Raw genomic sequence first — 17,500 nt, forward strand, 5'->3', positions numbered from 1 at the left:
CAGGCAGGCAGGCAGGCAGGCAGACAGGCAGGCAGAGAGACAGACAGAGAAACAGACAGACAGACAGACAGACAGACAGACAGACAGACAGACAGACAGACAGACAGACAGACAGACAGACAGACAGACAGACAGACAGACAGACAGACAGACAGACAGACAGACCATCCAAATCCTTAGTCGGGGACAGCCCTAGTAACCAGGTATAATAGATGATCTCAGGTGTTATAGTAGACTGTCGTTTGAAGTTGTTCCATGCTTGTGAAGGTATTTGGTATTCAGAAAGGCACCGTCTGAAGTGAAGTGATGCATGCAACACAATTCCCAGGACGTAAACCCGTGGATTTCTTTGTTGTGTGCTGTTACGGTTCAAGGTAGGAGTTGAGTTCCAATAGTAGAAGGTAATAAGGAGACGGAGATGTGGTTGCTCTTCTCAAAATGCGTGTTCTTTTTATGATCAGAATCACTAGAGCAAGATACTGTAACGATAACAAAACAGAAGCCAGTGGCCGACTGCTCGCAGGTTCTGTTTGAAGATCCGACAAAAGACAGAGAAACAAGAGATTACTATATGGCCAAACTCCCAGCAAACCACACGCAGCAATTAGTGACAGCAAACCACAGGTGACAGTCAATCAGTGTTAATTACAGAGAACATACGGTTATCCTATAACCATAGTTATATGAGTATAGCGAGCGTTCTGCGCTCAAGTGGAACACATCCCATAGCCAGTCTAATACTGAATACATTTCTTCACATGTACACACCCATCCGCCTGGCCACACCCCCATCCGCTCCTCTACATAAGCGGGGGTGTGGCCATACTAACAGCTCCTTCCCAAGTCTTTCACCACCGAAGGCGAAGACCACGGGGTCCTCAGTGAGTCCGAGCAGAGCGCTCGCTATACTCATATAACTATGGTTATAGGATAACCGTATGTTATATATCGTATTAGCTTACGCTCTGCGCTCAAGTGGAACACAGGAGCTGAGCAGAGCGGAAGCTCGACAAATGTACCCGCTGAGGCACCCCACAACCATCAGAACCGGGGAGGACCCGAGCCCCCGGACCCCCCTAGTGGAGGACGGGAGGGAATCGGATCCAACTGTGCGAAGAGGGTTTAGCAACTCAACGCACAGGGTGATCAGACCGTGGGACTTACCTTCCCACAGAAGAACCCACGACTACACAGGCGCGCAACCCACATGCCACTAGGGAACAAACGGGAAGAAGAAAAAAAAACTGTTACAACCCCTAATATCACGGGGTCAAGGTCAAGAACCCAACCCTGTGGCAAGGCCGTAGCAGCGAAGCGCGAAGGAGGACCCAGCCCCAGGAAGGGTCAGGACCCCCCGGAAGCCCTCAAGAGGCTAGACCCCCACAGGGGGACCAGGCAGCGCGCCGGGGAGACAACCCCCAAAGAGGTTGATCCCTCAATCCAGGCAACAGGCTAGAAGGACTCGACCTGTGCCTGGAGCACTGCGGACTAGACAGGTGCCTAAGGGGTCTGCTGAAAACAGCACCCCGGCGGAAGGGGCGTTCGGTATGCTGTGCACCATGTCGCAGCCTCCACAAAAAAAAAACACCCTCTAGAGGGGCCGAGGCAGAGAAGGCTGACATGATTGGCAGACGTCATGAAAGGTGCGGGGGCACACTCGCAGGCAGACGGGGTCAAGCCCGGCCTAACCCGAGAGTTGACTCCGCTACCAACACACCTGGAAACCAACCACCACCTAACAGGAGGCGGTTGTTCCTATAACCCCCCCAAGAAAAAACTCCAAAACACAACTGCGGGTATACACCGGCTATACAGCAGTACGAGTGTCTGGTAGACGAGAACGAGTCCGGACCTGGGCCCGGCGGACCGGGACGTATACAGGGATGCCAGAGGGGCACGAAACCCACCTCGACAGCCCCCTCCCAGCCCCACCAAGCAGGAGAAGAGAGGGGCGAAAAAAAGAATGGAGAAGGACCAGGCTCCTTTAGCACAACGCAAGGTACAACACAATATGGACCAAGCAATAGTGAAGGATAACACGCAGTGATATAACCACAAACACCTCCATAACATCAACCCCTGCAACGCCCGGGCCAACCCGGCATTTCCCCCCCGAAAAAGCACAAGTCCTTCAGGGTACCAGAACAGCAGATAACGGGTTAACTGACCTGGTCCGGCGCGACCAGAACCAGTCCCGTGTCCTAATCACGCCACCATCCCCAGTCCTAAGAGGGGGGTAGGTACGTGTGTCAATCTAAAACATCACAGAGGGCGCCACCAAGACAGTCAGAACATAAAAGCACCGCGCCCGGTGGCCCACCCCAAAAGCGTGAGACCCCTCCGCCAATGCTCTGATCTATTCCGTTATCTCCCCCCAGAGATAAACGAGAATTCAGACTAACCCAGTACACAGGCGCTCGGAAGAGACAAACTCCATCCCAGTTGCCCCATGAAAACGCTGTTACAATGAAATGAGCAACCAAGGCGCGCAAGCCCACGCGTGATTCCACACAGAAGCACACCGGGGCCAGCACTATGTACACGTCGAGACCCAAAACATATCAATGGTAATTCTAACAAGAACCCAGATAACGTTCCCTCCAAGCCGCCTGGGAGAGCGGCAGGAAGCCGGCCAAGAGACACAGATATGGGTCCCATATTATGACGCGTCTGAGGGAAAAACACCCCTGTCAAACCTGCTCTGTATAAAAGAGAGGAGACAGGGAACCCCCAGAGAGACTTCCCACGTGAGTAACAATTTGAAAAGATATATGTAACATTGAGCTACGTGACCAAAAGCTCAAGACATTATGCAACAGAGCGCAGAGCAGAAAACTTTTGTTTAAGTTCACACGCACCGCAAAACCCATCTTGACAACAACAGAGGTCTGCTCCCGGCTGCCCTTGGGGGGGAAGGACGACGGGATGGGAGGTGCAGGGAACATTTCGTCAGCGACTCAGTGCATGTGTGTGTTCCTGTGGGTCGCCCATCGCATGTGTGTGTGTGTGTTAATCTAATGACAAATAAAGACTTGTACTTGTACTTATACTGTATAAAGGAATATCTTATCCTATCCTATCTTATCTTATCTTACTAATTGTGAAAGGGCAGGGCAGGGAACGGTCTCGGTTTTCTCCTTCTCTCCCAGGGGGACCTGTCAGCGTGACCCCACGCGCTGACCTCTGGGCGTTACTCAACCTATATTGGTCATTATATTGCGACAAAGAACATAACACCAACAAAAGAGAATAACACCACTAGGGTTAGGGGTGGACATTTTAAATTATTTCCCAGATCACGCGATGTACTCGATTAGTGATGGATTACCTCCTGGAGGGAAATCAATTTCTGAACGCATCTTAAAAAGCACGGCGGCAGCAGTAACGACGCACAGCGGTCAACAGGGCCTCATTCCGGCCTGGCTCTCCCCACGGCCCCTGGGGTCCTGGAAACACAGTGCATGGGTCAAAATGTCAACTCGAGGTATTCCTCCTTTCTCCCTTTTCACTAGACCCACTAGACAGTGGGTTCAAGCATTGGGAAGTAAAAAAATTATAATAATAAAATAAATCAATATATATTTTTTAATGTTCTGGCAACATATTTTGGCTAAATATGCCTCGTTTTATAAATGTGTATCATGATAACATAGTGCTGTAATAAGATTTTTTTTTTTTTTTTTTTATTGGTCTTTTTTCCCCTCCATTTTCCGCCGATTTTCTCCCATCCCAATGTTAGTCGTATGCCAATTCCCAGTCCCTTCCTGGTCGCTGCGCACTTACCCCCCACAGTCAGATCATCTGGGAGAGTGGAGGCTACCATGTGCTTCCTCCGACACACGTCCAGCCAATCACCGCTTCTTTTCACCTGGCAGCGCGGATTCTCATTGAGAGGGCGTAGCGTGTGGGAGGACCACACTATCCCCCTCACGTCCAATCCGCGCTTAGCAGGCGCCCCGACCGAACTGTAGGAGTCGCTGTTTACAACGACCCGGACCCACCCCGCCAGCTTCTCCCACCCTCTAATACAGCCAATTGTATCAGTGCAGACGGCCAGCCAAGCTGGTGACAACCCCGGAGCTGTGAGCTGGATTCGAACAGGCAAATCCAGCTCAGCTCCGGGGCTGGTGACGAACGCAATCTCCGCTCGGCCACCTAACCGCCTTGTAATAAGATTTTCTAATAAATATGCATGATCAAGTTCAACAACGTGTGCTTTTATTTTGATATTCCTTAATTCCACATTGAAATTACGCAATATATTAACACTTTGAGCGCCACTCACGGCTTTATTCGGGTTTACGACCCGACCGTTGAATGCCACGTCACGGCTATTCTCTGGTGTTTTTTTTTTTTATTATTATTAGCGATCTGAAATCATATTGCATCACGCGAGCCTACCGTTGGAGATCCAGGGACCGCCGGCGATCAGATGTGAAAAAAGCGCCCCCTATCGTCTCCCAGATGGTAAATCACCCTTTTGGAATGGACTCAATGAAAGTGAATGGGAGAACGGATTTCTGACTCCACATTTTACTTCTCACTGATGCAGCCGGGGTCTACCAGAGTTCATTCTGGAGCCTCTGAGCCACAGCGAATATGGGTTATACTGTACACACGATGGATCAATACATTTATCGATTTTTTCGAATGGCGATCGGAAATTGGAATAAGCCATTTCGATACCATCTGACCTCAGGTAAGGAATCTATGTTATCAGTGTTAGGATAATCAGACTAGTTTTCACAGAGATATAAGCGTTTATGTGATATGTGATATAGCTGTTTTGACTGTAAAAGCGATCAGGAAATGAGAGCAGCTATTATCAGCGCGTTGCACAAACGTGCGTGCGCACACATATACTATCGATCATCTAGCGTTTATTTGAAAACTATTCATAAATAGGCCGACAAATGACAACGTTCTGGAATATTCCAGTAAAAGGCGATTATCATAGGCATGGGTTGTTTTTCCCCGGAAAACGGGTGATTTTCAAAATGCTATCAAACGGAAATGAAGCGATAAAAATACAATCTGCCTTGCCAATGTTGACTGGAAAATGAGTCTTTGATAAGCGACGGGCAGATTAGACACATAGCCATAATTTAAAACATAGATTAGGCGATATTAACGTTAACATTGGGAGTGGATGGTGGCATCAAGGGGGTAAAAAGGAAAACACGGTGTGGCATACAAAGTGTTAAGTGTGGGGTCACAAAAACTATTTTCATAAATAAAATGGGGTCGTGGTATAAAGAAGTTTGAGACCCCCTGTTCTAGACCCTTTTCTCGAGAACCTTTTCTCTAGACGCTTTTCTCTAGACCCTTTTCTCTAGACGCTTTTCTCTAGACGCTTTTCTCTAGACCCTTTTCTCTAGATGCTTTTCTCTAGACGCTTTTCTCTAGACCCTTTTCTCTAGACCCTTTTCTCTAGATGCTTTTCTCTAGACCCTTTTCTCGAGACGCTTTTCTCTAGACGCTTTTCTCTAGACCCTTTTCTCGAGAACCTTTTCTCTAGACGCTTTTCTCTAGACCCTTTTCTCTAGACGCTTTTCTCTAGACGCTTTTCTCTAGACCCTTTTCTCTAGATGCTTTTCTCTAGACGCTTTTCTCTAGACCCTTTTCTCTAGACCCTTTTCTCTAGATGCTTTTCTCTAGACCCTTTTCTCTAGACGCTTTTCTCTAGACGCTTTTCTCTAGACGCTTTTCTCTAGACGCACACTTCTCCAAAAATGATTACACATATTTTCCGGTGCTCAGAAAATATAGATGTTGGACCTGGAGAGAGCTCTTTATAGTAGCATGCTGCACCTGAAGAGAGAGCTCTTTATAGTAGCATGTTGGACCTGGAGAGAGAGCTCTTTATAGTAGCATGTTGGACCTGGAGAGAGCTCTTTATAGTAGCATGCTGGACCTGGAGAGAGCTCTTTATAGTAGCATGTTGGACCTGGAGAGAGAGCTCTTTATAGTAGCATGCTGGACCTGGAGAGAGCTCTTTATAGTAGCATGTTGGACCTGGAGAGAGAGCTCTTTATAGTAGCATGCTGGACCTGGAGAGAGAGCTCTTTATAGTAGCATGCTGGACCTGGAGAGAGCTCTTTATAGTAGCATGCTGCACCTGAAGAGAGAGCTCTTTATAGTAGCATGCTGGACCTGGAGAGAGCTCTTTATAGTAGCATGCTGGACCTGGAGAGAGCTCTTTATAGTAGCATGCTGCACCTGAAGAGAGAGCTCTTTATAGTAGCATGCTGGACCTGGAGAGAGCTCTTTATAGTAGCATGCTGCACCTGGAGAGAGCTCTTTATAGTAGCATGCTGCACCTGAAGAGAGAGCTCTTTATAGTAGCATGCTGGACCTGGAGAGAGCTCTTTATAGTAGCATGTTGGACCTGGAGAGAGCTCTTTATAGTAGCATGTTGGACCTGGAGAGAGAGCTCTTTATAGTAGCATGCTGGACCTGAAGAGAGCTCTTTATAGTAGCATGCTGGACCTGAAGAGAGCTCTTTATAGTAGCATGCTGGACCTGAAGAGAGCTCTTTATAGTAGCATGCTGCACCTGAAGAGAGAGCTCTTTATAGTAGCATGTTGGACCTGGAGAGAGAGCTTTTTATAGTAGCATGCTGGACCTGGAGAGAGCTCTTTATAGTAGTATGCTGCACCTGGAGAGAGCTCTTTATAGTAGCATGCTGCACCTGGAGAGAGAGAGCTCTTTATAGTAGCATGCTGCACCTGGAGAGAGAGAGCTCTTTATAGTAGCATGCTGCACCTGGAGAGAGAGCTCTTTATAGTAGCATGCTGGACCTGGAGAGAGAGCTCTTTATAGTAACATGCTGCACCTGGAGAGAGCTCTTTATAGTAGCATGCTGGACCTGGAGAGATAGCTCTTTATAGTAGCATGTTGGACCTGGAGAGAGAGCTCTTTATAGTAGCATGTTGGACCTGGAGAGAGAGAGCTCTTTATAGTAGCATGCTGCACCTGGAGAGAGCTCTTTATAGTAGCATGCTGGACCTGGAGAGAGCTCTTTATAGTAGCATGCTGGACCTGGAGAGAGAGCTCTTTATAGTAGCATGTTGGACCTGGAGAGAGCTCTTTATAGTAGCATGTTGGACCTGGAGAGAGCTCTTTATAGTAGCATGCTGGACCTGGAGAGAGCTCTTTATAGTAGCATGCTGGACCTGGAAAGAGCGAGCTCTTTATAGTAACATGCTGGACCTGGAGAGAGCTCTTTATAGTAGCATGCTGGACCTGGAGAGAGCTCTTTATAGTAGCATGCTGGACCTGGAGAGAGAGCAGTTTTTAGAAGTAGCATGCTGGACCTGGAGAGAGCTCTTTATAGTAGCATGCTGCACCTGAAGAGAGAGCTCTTTATAGTAGCATGCTGTACCTGAAGAGAGAATCTATGTTATCAGTGTTAGGATAATCAGACTCGTTTTCACAGAGATATAAGCGTTTATGTGATATGTGATATAGCTGTTTTGACTGTAAAAGCGATCAGGAAATGAGAGCAGCTATTATCAGCGCGTTGCACGAACGTGCGTGCGCACACATATACTATCGATCATCTAGCGTTTATTTGAAAACTATTCATAAATAGGCCGACAAATGACAACGTTCTGGAATATTCCAGTAAAAGGCGATTATCATAGGCATGGGTTGTTTTTCCCCGGAAAACGGGTGATTTTCAAAATGCTATCAAACGGAAATGAAGCGATAAAAATACAATCTGCCTTGCCAATGTTGACTGGAAAATGAGTCTTTGATAAGCGACGGGCAGATTAGACACAGCCATAATTTAAAACATAGATTAGGCGATATTAACGTTAACATTGGGAGTGGATGGTGGCATCAAGGGGGTAAAAAGGAAAACACGGTGTGGCATACAAAGTGTTAAGTGTGGGGTCACAAAAACTATTTTCATAAATAAAATGGGGTCGTGGTATAAAGAAGTTTGAGACCCCCTGTTCTAGACCCTTTTCTCGAGAACCTTTTCTCTAGATGCTTTTCTCTAGACCCTTTTCTCTAGACGCTTTTCTCTAGACGCTTTTCTCTAGACCCTTTTCTCTAGATGCTTTTCTCTAGACGCTTTTCTCTAGACCCTTTTCTCTAGACCCTTTTCTCTAGATGGTTTTCTCTAGACCCTTTTCTCGAGACGCTTTTCTCTAGACGCTTTTCTCTAGACGCTTTTCTCTAGACGCACACTTCTCCAAAAATGATTACACATATTTTCCGGTGCTCAGAAAATATAGATGTTGGACCTGGAGAGAGCTCTTTATAGTAGCATGTTGGACCTGGAGAGAGAGAGCTCTTTATAGTAGCATGTTGGACCTGGAGAGAGAGCTCTTTATAGTAGCATGTTGGACCTGGAGAGAGAGCTCTTTATAGTAGCATGCTGCACCTGAAGAGAGAGCTCTTTATAGTAGCATGCTGGACCTGGAGAGAGAGAGCTCTTTATAGTAGCATGTTGGACCTGGAGAGAGAGCTCTTTATAGTAGCATGCTGCACCTGAAGAGAGCTCTTTATAGTAGCATGCTGGACCTGAAGAGAGCTCTTTATAGTAGCATGCTGGACCTGAAGAGAGCTCTTTATAGTAGCATGCTGGACCTGAAGAGAGCTCTTTATAGTAGCATGCTGGACCTGAAGAGAGCTCTTTATAGTAGCATGCTGGACCTGAAGAGAGCTCTTTATAGTAGCATGCTGCACCTGAAGAGAGAGCTCTTTATAGTAGCATGTTGGACCTGGAGAGAGAGCTTTTTATAGTAGCATGCTGGACCTGGAGAGAGCTCTTTATAGTAGTATGCTGGAGAGAGCTCTTTATAGTAGCATTCTGGACCTGGAGAGATAGCTCTTTATAGTAGCATGTTGGACCTGGAGAGATAGCTCTTTATAGTAGCATGTTGGACCTGGAGAGAGAGAGCTCTTTATAGTAGCATGCTGCACCTGGAGAGAGCTCTTTATAGTAGCATGCTGGACCTGGAGAGAGCTCTTTATAGTAGCATGCTGGACCTGGAGAGAGAGCTCTTTATAGTAGCATGTTGGACCTGGAGAGAGCTCTTTATAGTAGCATGTTGGACCTGGAGAGAGCTCTTTATAGTAGCATGCTGGACCTGGAGAGAGCTCTTTATAGTAGCATGCTGGACCTGGAAAGAGCGAGCTCTTTATAGTAACATGCTGGACCTGGAGAGAGCTCTTTATAGTAGCATGCTGGACCTGGAGAGAGCTCTTTATAGTAGCATGCTGGACCTGGAGAGAGAGCAGTTTTTAGAAGTAGCATGCTGGACCTGGAGAGAGCTCTTTATAGTAGCATGCTGCACCTGAAGAGAGAGCTCTTTATAGTAGCATGCTGTACCTGAAGAGAGAGCTCTTTATAGTAGCATGCTGGACCTGGAGAGAGAGCTCTTTATAGTAGCATGCTGGACCTGGAGAGAGAGCTCTTTATAGTAGCATGCTGGACCTGGAGAGAGAGCTCTTTATAGTAGCATGCTGGACCTGGAGAGAGAGCTCTTTATAGTAGCATGCTGCACCTGGAGAGAGCTCTTTATAGTAGCATGCTGGACCTGGAGAGAGCTCTTTATAGTAGCATGTTGGACCTGGAGAGAGCTCTTTATAGTAGCATGCTGCACCTGGAGAGAGCTCTTTATAGTAGCATGCTGGACCTGGAGAGAGCTCTTTATAGTAGCATGCTTCACCTGGAGAGAGCTCTTTATAGTAGCATGCTGGACCTGGAGAGAGCTCTTTATAGTAGCATGTTGGACCTGGAGAGAGCTCTTTATAGTAGCATGTTGGACCTGGAGAGAGCTCTTTATAGTAGCATGCTGGACCTGGAGAGAGCGAGCTCTTTATAGTAGCATGCTGGACCTGGAGAGAGCTCTTTATATATTATTTTTCCGTAGCCGCATTTTGCAGAGACGCTCTCTGATTGGCCACTGACTGACGCTCTCTGATTGGCCACTGACATGTGCGTCCATTTTTACTTTAAAGTGCTACTCCTCACCTACAAAATTTTAAATGGGCTTGCACCGCTCTATCTATCCGATCTCATCTCCCGATACTCGCCCGCTCGTGCTCACAAAATGCGGGGCTTCTATCCATTCCTAGGGTTAAAAATAAATCCGCCGGCCACAGAGCCTTTGTCTACCGCGCTCCCTACCTGTGGAACAAATTACCTGCCGTCATCAGGGGCGCCTGCTCTGTCGAAGCTTTTAAATCCCTGCTTAAGACCCATCTTTTCTCTCTCTCCTTCAACCTACCCTGATCTCACCTGACTGACCTTTAGATTAATCTGTCTAGTTTAGTTAGGATGTATATTTTCCCCCATGTCTGCTTTTTTGCAGCACCACAAACATGGGAACTCTCTAACCCCCCCCCCTCCCTCCCCCATCTCTCTGAGTGCCTGTCTCCTAGTGCTGACTAAGGTGATGGATGCCTCGGGGTCTTGGCCAAGATTGCAGTGACTGCTCTACATGCACCACCGAGGCCATGGATCAGCTACTTACCGTCGTAAGTCAGGTCAAAGCTAATAACGTCAACAGCGGCTAGGTCAAAGCTAATAACGTCAACAACCTTGCGCGATGTGTCGACGTCAGCTGGCCCTCAAGGCCCCGCCACCAGACACCATTTTTTTGATAGAAAAAACAGCAATTCGAACACAGTTCGATATGTCAAAAGCAAAGGACTGATGTTAACACGGAGCACCATTGGTGGTTGCAAACAGCAACCTCCACTGTGGTGTTCATCATGAAGGGGTTAAATGAATAAAAGAACTAAACCACAAAATACTGTAGAATGAGCAAGCCCATTATACACAACGTTAAGGGGGGGCGGACCAGAGCGAACTAGTCCCGCATTCATTCAAATATTCACAACAGCACACCAGCCCTAGCTTAGCCCATTTACCAAAAAAGGTAAACAAAGCCCCCCCCCCGCATACTCCCCCAATAGACACCGATTGACCGTCAGCATGAAATGGTTGAGAGGAGAGAAAGCTGTAGCATAGACAGACCTTCTCATAGCAGAGTGACAGAACAAAACAGTAGCCCACTACACTACTATAGCCTAGCGTGAGGCGATGTGGGACCCAGATCAACAACCGCCTGCACACAAACACGCACCATGTGTATAATGTCGGCTGGACCCATAGCCCCACTACCCGACGCCAATGTGGATAGGAACTAGCCAGCTGAGCCATAACCCGCCGTTAAGTCCCATCCTGCAGTAGTATAGCTCTACTGCTACACCGCCGAGCTCACGCATCGGCTCCCAGATGGGGACACCGTTCAACAGACCCCGCCGGAACACAAAGGCAACGTACCTGGCTAGGCTACCTAGCCACGGCCTACCCTGTTGTCAACCTATTTACCTGTAAAAAAAAAAAAAAAGAGATAAATAGGACTCAGCAAAACCCCCACAACAGCTACCGACTGACCTTCATTGATGAACCGGGCAAGAGGAGGGAGAAGTGACAACATCTCACGGCGGAGACATTAGAACAGCGTAGCAGTAGTGTTTAGCATGTAGCATTAGTATTAGCATGTAGCTAGCATTAGTTGTTTAACAGCACGCTTGCAGGACCGTTTGGAACCCGTTCACCGCAGTGAACGTTCACCAAACCATCCCCCCCTGGCGCCGATACACAACATGGTTGTGTAACAAACAACCCAGCATTACCAACACTAATACCCGTGCCTGATGACACAGGGCTCACCGTTGTACAAGCTGGCCCGATAGCCAAACCATGTACGCTGCCCCTCGATCTGCTGTCGTCAGATGAGGAAACATCAACATAGGCCCGTCGTGTCGCTGAAACCTGCTTCGAAGATGCCAGGGGCAAGCAAACCTCCGGTAAGCTTTCAACATTACGCAATTCCTCCAATCTTTTTCATACTACTAGTTACATAAGGTGCACTGCATCCAATATGATGGAACAAAAATAGAGGAAGGGTGTGTTGGTGACCATGGTCATGGTCTTATAGGCTACACCTCCATAGAGGCGGGACCCGGTCAGGTGTGGGTGTACAAGTTGTTTTCGTGATGGAGTACAATAGGTACAGGAGATAAGGGGTATCTCGATAGGCTTTAAAGGGGAACTATTTTACTATTTCTTTCACTATTTGGGCACTTTTACACAATTCCTGTGAGTCTATGGAACACCTCTGTAATATATATTTTTTTTTTATTCATTGTTTTGTATTTCTAATCAAGTCCTCAAAAACAGCATTTTTCTACCTCAAGATCTCGAGCCGTTTTGAGCCTGGGCTCCAGGTCCAGGTCCAGCCACTGTGTGCAGCTCATCTTGTATCTCAACATTAACATGCAGCGGTGTCTTTCTGACATCACAAATCATCACATTTTCAAATGACTCAGTTCAGTGAGGGTGAATATTGTGAGAGGAGAATTGGAAGAATGCGCCAATATGAGAATTTTGAGACATAGATCATATTAATATAAGTTCACATAGCTAGGAAACAATGCTAAACACTCAAAAAGGCCATTTATAAGATAGTTCCCCTTTAAGAGCGGGACGCGATAAGCCAGATACGAATATATAACTGGAATATGTTGTGCCTTTACACATATGTTGGATTATGTAATTGGTTTGTCATGACAAACAAATAAAAAAATCGCGATTTACCCGCTGGCTACAACAACACAACACTCAGTGACTGCATGTAGTCAGAGCCAGAGCTCAGCGATGCCGCTTGCGGCAGCACATTCTCGCCGCGGGCTGAGCTCTGGTGTCCGCTGGAGCAAGCCAGAGACAGCCGGCGATGCGATATTTTATTTGTTTGTCATGACAAACCAATTACATAATCCAACATATGTGTAAAGGCACAACATATTCCAGTTAACAGTATATTTTTTTAATGATTTGTTACGGCGCAATCAATACTTCCATGCATTCAGGACCTCCATGTTTTGGGGGTATTCATCAGACAAATCGGATGCGGGGATTCGGCTCCCATCAGGCGGGCAAGAACTGCAGGTTTTCAGCCTCTCCCCTCTCTCCTGGAGCTTAAGGGGGAGCTTAGTATTCCTGCCGCGGAGGAGGTGGCTACAACATCAACACACAGTGACTACATGCAGTCACTGTGTGTTGTTGTAGCCAGCGGGTAAATCGTGATTTTTTTATTTGTTTGTCATGACAAACCAATTACATAATCCAACATATGTGTAAAGGCACAACATATTCCAGTTAACGGTATATTTTTTTAATGATTTGTTACGGCGTAGTCGTTCTATATGAATTGAAAATGGGGGACCCTGATGTAAACAAGACAAACGTCTTTCTCAGGTCTGCATCCCCTTAACAATTGTGTGTATTGAGCCGTACTGTATTGTACCCATTCTGCAATCTGTTAAATAAAGTTTTCATTCATTCATTCATTCATGTGAGGTTTCGCCTGTTCCCTGGACCTTTAATTCCCTGTCTACTCTCCTCAACAGCCCCCACCCTTGCGATGTTTTACTCTCCTCTGCTCTTCTCCAGCCCCCACCCTTGGACTACCTTTCACAGCTGTTCTTAGTTTATGATTAGCGCCCCAGAGGGCTTTAAATACCAGGACCTCCCCTCCAGTCCTGGTCGGGTCGTTCTGTATGCTGGTTCTTTGTTCTGGACTCTGTATCCTTATCTGTGTTCAGTGTTCATGGAGCCCTGGACGTTACCATCACCTGCCGCGTCTCCGGCGGGAGACGAGGTGCCAGCCATCACCACCTGTCGCCGTTTGCCTGGAGTGGGACACCGTCTGCGCTCTCTAATTCCCTACGGGAGGTTTTCCAGTGTTTCCACTCCAGACGTCAAGTCGGCGCGCATCGCTTCCTATTCCACGGGAGGATGCGTCTCTTCAAGCCGGCGCGCTCCTACTCCGGACGTCAAGCCGGCGCGCATCGCTTCCTATTCCACGGGAGGATGCGTCTCTTCAAGCCGGCGCGCTCCTACTCCAGACGCCCAGGCCGGCGCGCATCGCTTCCTATTCCACGGGAGGATGCGTCTCTTCAAGCCGGCGCGCTCCTACTCCAGACGTCAAGCCGGTGCGCATCGCTTCCTATTCCACGGGAGGATGCGTCTCTTCAAGCCGGCGCGCTCCTACTCCAGACGTCAAGCCGGTGCGCATCGCTTCCTATTCCACGGGAGGATGCGTCTCTTCGCTTCCGAGGAGGATCTCCGTGCCAGGCTTCCGCCGTCGGAACCCTGCCATCCCTGTAAGCAGCTTTGGCCCTCGCCCTGTCCTAGGCCTTAACCCTGTTCTCTGTCCCTGTCTCCAGCCCGCCTCCCCGGGCCTCTGTCCCTGTTCCCCCTCTCCAGTGCCCCTGTTCCTGCCCTGACTTTTTGCCCTGGCCCTGTCCCTTAGCCTTAGCCCCTTAGCCTGCTCGCCTCTTAAAGGCACAGTGCCACATTTTTCCCTATTTCTTTGTTTCCAGTGTTTTTGTGTTCTCCCTTAAAGGGACAGTGCCGCTTTTTGTTTGTATTAAATAAATGCCCTGTTTTTGGCTTACTCTCATACCTGTCTTGTGTTGTGCGATTGGGGTCGGTTACAAATCATAACAGTACGACCCGACCCGTCGACGACCCCAGCCAGCACAGACAGTGTATGTGAGTTTGCCCTTTCTAGTTCCCTCTTTCCCTCTAGCTCCCTGTTAGTTCCCCTGTTAGTTTTCCCTGTTTAGTTTCCCCTGTTAGTTCCCCTGTTGACTCCCCTGTTAGCTTCCCTGTTAGCCTCGTTAGCTCCCCCGTTGGCTACCCTGTTCTCCCCACTGCTAGGACTGCCCCTTCAGCTAGCAAGGTCAGTTTCCCCACAGCTAGGACTGTCCTTCCAGCTAGCTTGTTCTCTCATGCTGGTCCAGCCCTGTCTGCTAGCCTAGCTCTGGCAGCTAGCGCAGCCTCTATGTTAATGTAGCAGTACAGCTAGCATAGGCCCTGTAGCTAGCAGTGCCCTGGCAGCTACCCTGTCCCTCTGCTAGCCCCACTTTAGGTGTAGCTTCCCCTGCTAGCATGGCCCAATTTTTTTTGTTTGTTGCTTTGTCATGTCCCCTGCCCCACTGTCTGATTTTTTGGGTCGCCCGGTGGCTCCCGTGGAGGGGGGGGGTACTGTGAGGTTTCGCCTGTTCCCTGGACCTTTAATTCCCTGTCTACTCTCCTCAACAGCCCCCACCCTTGCGATGTTTTACTCTCGTCTGCTCTTCCCCAGCCCCCACCCTTGGACTACCTTTCACAGCTGTTCTTAGTTTATGATTAGCGCCCCAGAGGGCTTTAAATACCTGGACCTCCCCTCCAGTCCTGGTCGGGTCGTTCTGTATGCTGGTTCTTTGTTCTGGACTCTGTATCCTTATCTGTGTTCAGTGTTCATGGAGTCCTGGACGTTACCATCACCTGCCGCGTCTCCGGCGTGAGACGAGGTGCCAGCCATCACCACCTGTCGCCGTTTGCCTGGAGTGGGACACCGTCTGCGCTCTCTAATTCCCTACGGGAGGTTTTCCAGTGTTCCCACTCCAGACGTCAAGTCGGCGCGCATCGCTTCCTATTCCACGGGAGGATGCGTCTCTTCAAGCCGGCGCGCTCCTACTCCGGACGTCAAGCCGGCGCACATCGCTTCCTATTCCACGGGAGGATGCGTCTCTTTAAGCCGGCGCGCTCCTACTCCAGACGCCCAAGCCGGCGCGCATCGCTTCCTATTCCACGGGAGGATGCGTCTCTTCAAGCCGGCGCGCTCCTACTCCAGACGTCAAGCCGGTGCGCATCGCTTCCTATTCCACGGGAGGATGCGTCTCTTCAAGCCAGCGCGCTCCTACTCCAGACGTCAAGCCGGTGCGCATCGCTTCCTATTCCACGGGAGGATGCGTCTCTTCGCTTCCGAGGAGGATCTCCGTGCCAGGCTTCCGCCGTCGGAACCCTGCCATCCCTGTAAGCAGCTTTGGCCCTCGCCCTGTCCTAGGCCTTAACCCTGTTCTCTGTCCCTGTCTCCAGCCCGCCTCCCCGGGCCTCTGTCCCTGTTCCCCCTCTCCAGTGCCCCTGTTCTTGCCCTGACTTTTTGCCCTGGCCCTGTCCCTTAGCCTTAGCCCCTTAGCCTGCTCGCCTCTTAAAGGCACAGTGCCACATTTTTCCCTATTTCTTTGTTTCCAGTGTTTTTGTGTTCTCCCTTAAAGGGACAGTGCCGCTTTTTGTTTGTATTAAATAAATGCCCTGTTTTTGGCTTACTCTCATAACTGTCTTGTGTTGTGCGATTGGGGTCGGTTACAAACCATAACAATTCATTCATTCAGTCAATACTTCCATGCGTATAAATTGAGGAAGCGAGCGAGTCCGCGGCCGCTCGCTCTACCGCGCGCGGCAGCGGCAGAGCGGTGGATAGGGGGGCGGGTCACGTGGGGGTCGTGGCCAATCAGAGGAACCCGGAAACCGAATTCCGTTGCGGAAGCGATACACGCACCCAGGTGGGGTATCTCCCGGGCCTTTCTGTGTGGAGTTTGCATGTTCTCCCCTTCCGTGCTTGCAAGGGTTTACCCTCCTGATAAGATAAACCATGGGACCAATGGGAAAACATGCAGAACAGATCGATAACGCTGTCGCGTTTCCTGTCGAAGACGGACAGGAGCACTTGGATTGGTCCCCGGGGTGTGACCCCATGCCGCAGCCCATGTCTGCCGGTGGTTAAACAGGGATATATTGATCTGTTTTCTCTTGAAGGATTCAATGAATGGTTATATTTCTATAGCACTTGTCCGGGTTGTGACTTTAACCCTTAGTTTCCTCCCCAGCCAACTAGTGTTTCTAGTCCCTTCCATTGTCTTTCACTGTCTATGTCCAGCGGTTCTATGTTAATTTGTGTCTTGTCTGACTAAAAGGCTCAGGAGACAAGGAGTTGATATCAGCCAATTAACCCTTTCACTACCACACTACAAAGGGTTAACCTTTCACTACCACATACAGAAGGTTAACCTTTCACTACCACACTACAGAAGGCTAACCTTTCACTACCACACTACAGAAGGTTAACCCTTTCACTACCACACTACAGAAGGTTAACCTTTCACTACACACTACAGAAAGTTAACCTTTCACTACCACACTACAAAGGGGTTAACTACAGGGAGTAAAACTTGAGGATTAATTGTAATCCAAGGAATTTACATCAGTAGGCTATATGTATATGGATGAAGTGCAATAAGACAAATGCTTTTGCCCCTTGCTTGTGGCAGTTGTAACAATCCTATCATGCATGCGAGTTCCTCAGGCAAGCTGCACCCATACTTCATAATCGTAATCCTTTAGCTCCACGCTAGCATTGTAGGCATGGCTAATTGGCCAAGCTCCGCCCTCTTTTCTTGATCCTCCATCACAACCATTGCTTCCTCCAAAAGGGTGGGGTTTAAGATAGGTAAATTAATAGCTCAACCAATGGATTCCACAAGGCACGAGCTAATACGTGTAACGACTAATGAGTGTACCATGTTGTAATGAGTTTACAAATAAAAAAGAACATGATTTTTCCCCAAGAGATGACTTACT

At 48.5% G+C, this 17,500-nt stretch overlaps 1 protein-coding gene across 1 annotated transcript in view; it reads right to left on the reverse strand.

The window, feature by feature from the left end:
* ano1a (anoctamin 1, calcium activated chloride channel a) overlaps positions 1 to 17,500 on the reverse strand; it is a 112,321-nt gene that overhangs the window by 94,579 nt on the left and 242 nt on the right. Inside the window, exon 1 of the mRNA XM_084330537.1 lies at position 17,500. This exon is cut by the window's right edge and continues 242 nt beyond it. Coding sequence (XP_084186663.1) covers position 17,500 — 1 coding nt within the window. The remainder of the gene's footprint in view (positions 1 to 17,499) is intronic.

The sequence above is a fragment of the Notolepis coatsorum genome, assembly GCF_963971535.1.
Source record: "Notolepis coatsorum genome assembly, chromosome: 15".
Classification (NCBI taxonomy): domain Eukaryota; kingdom Metazoa; phylum Chordata; class Actinopteri; order Aulopiformes; family Paralepididae; genus Notolepis; species Notolepis coatsorum.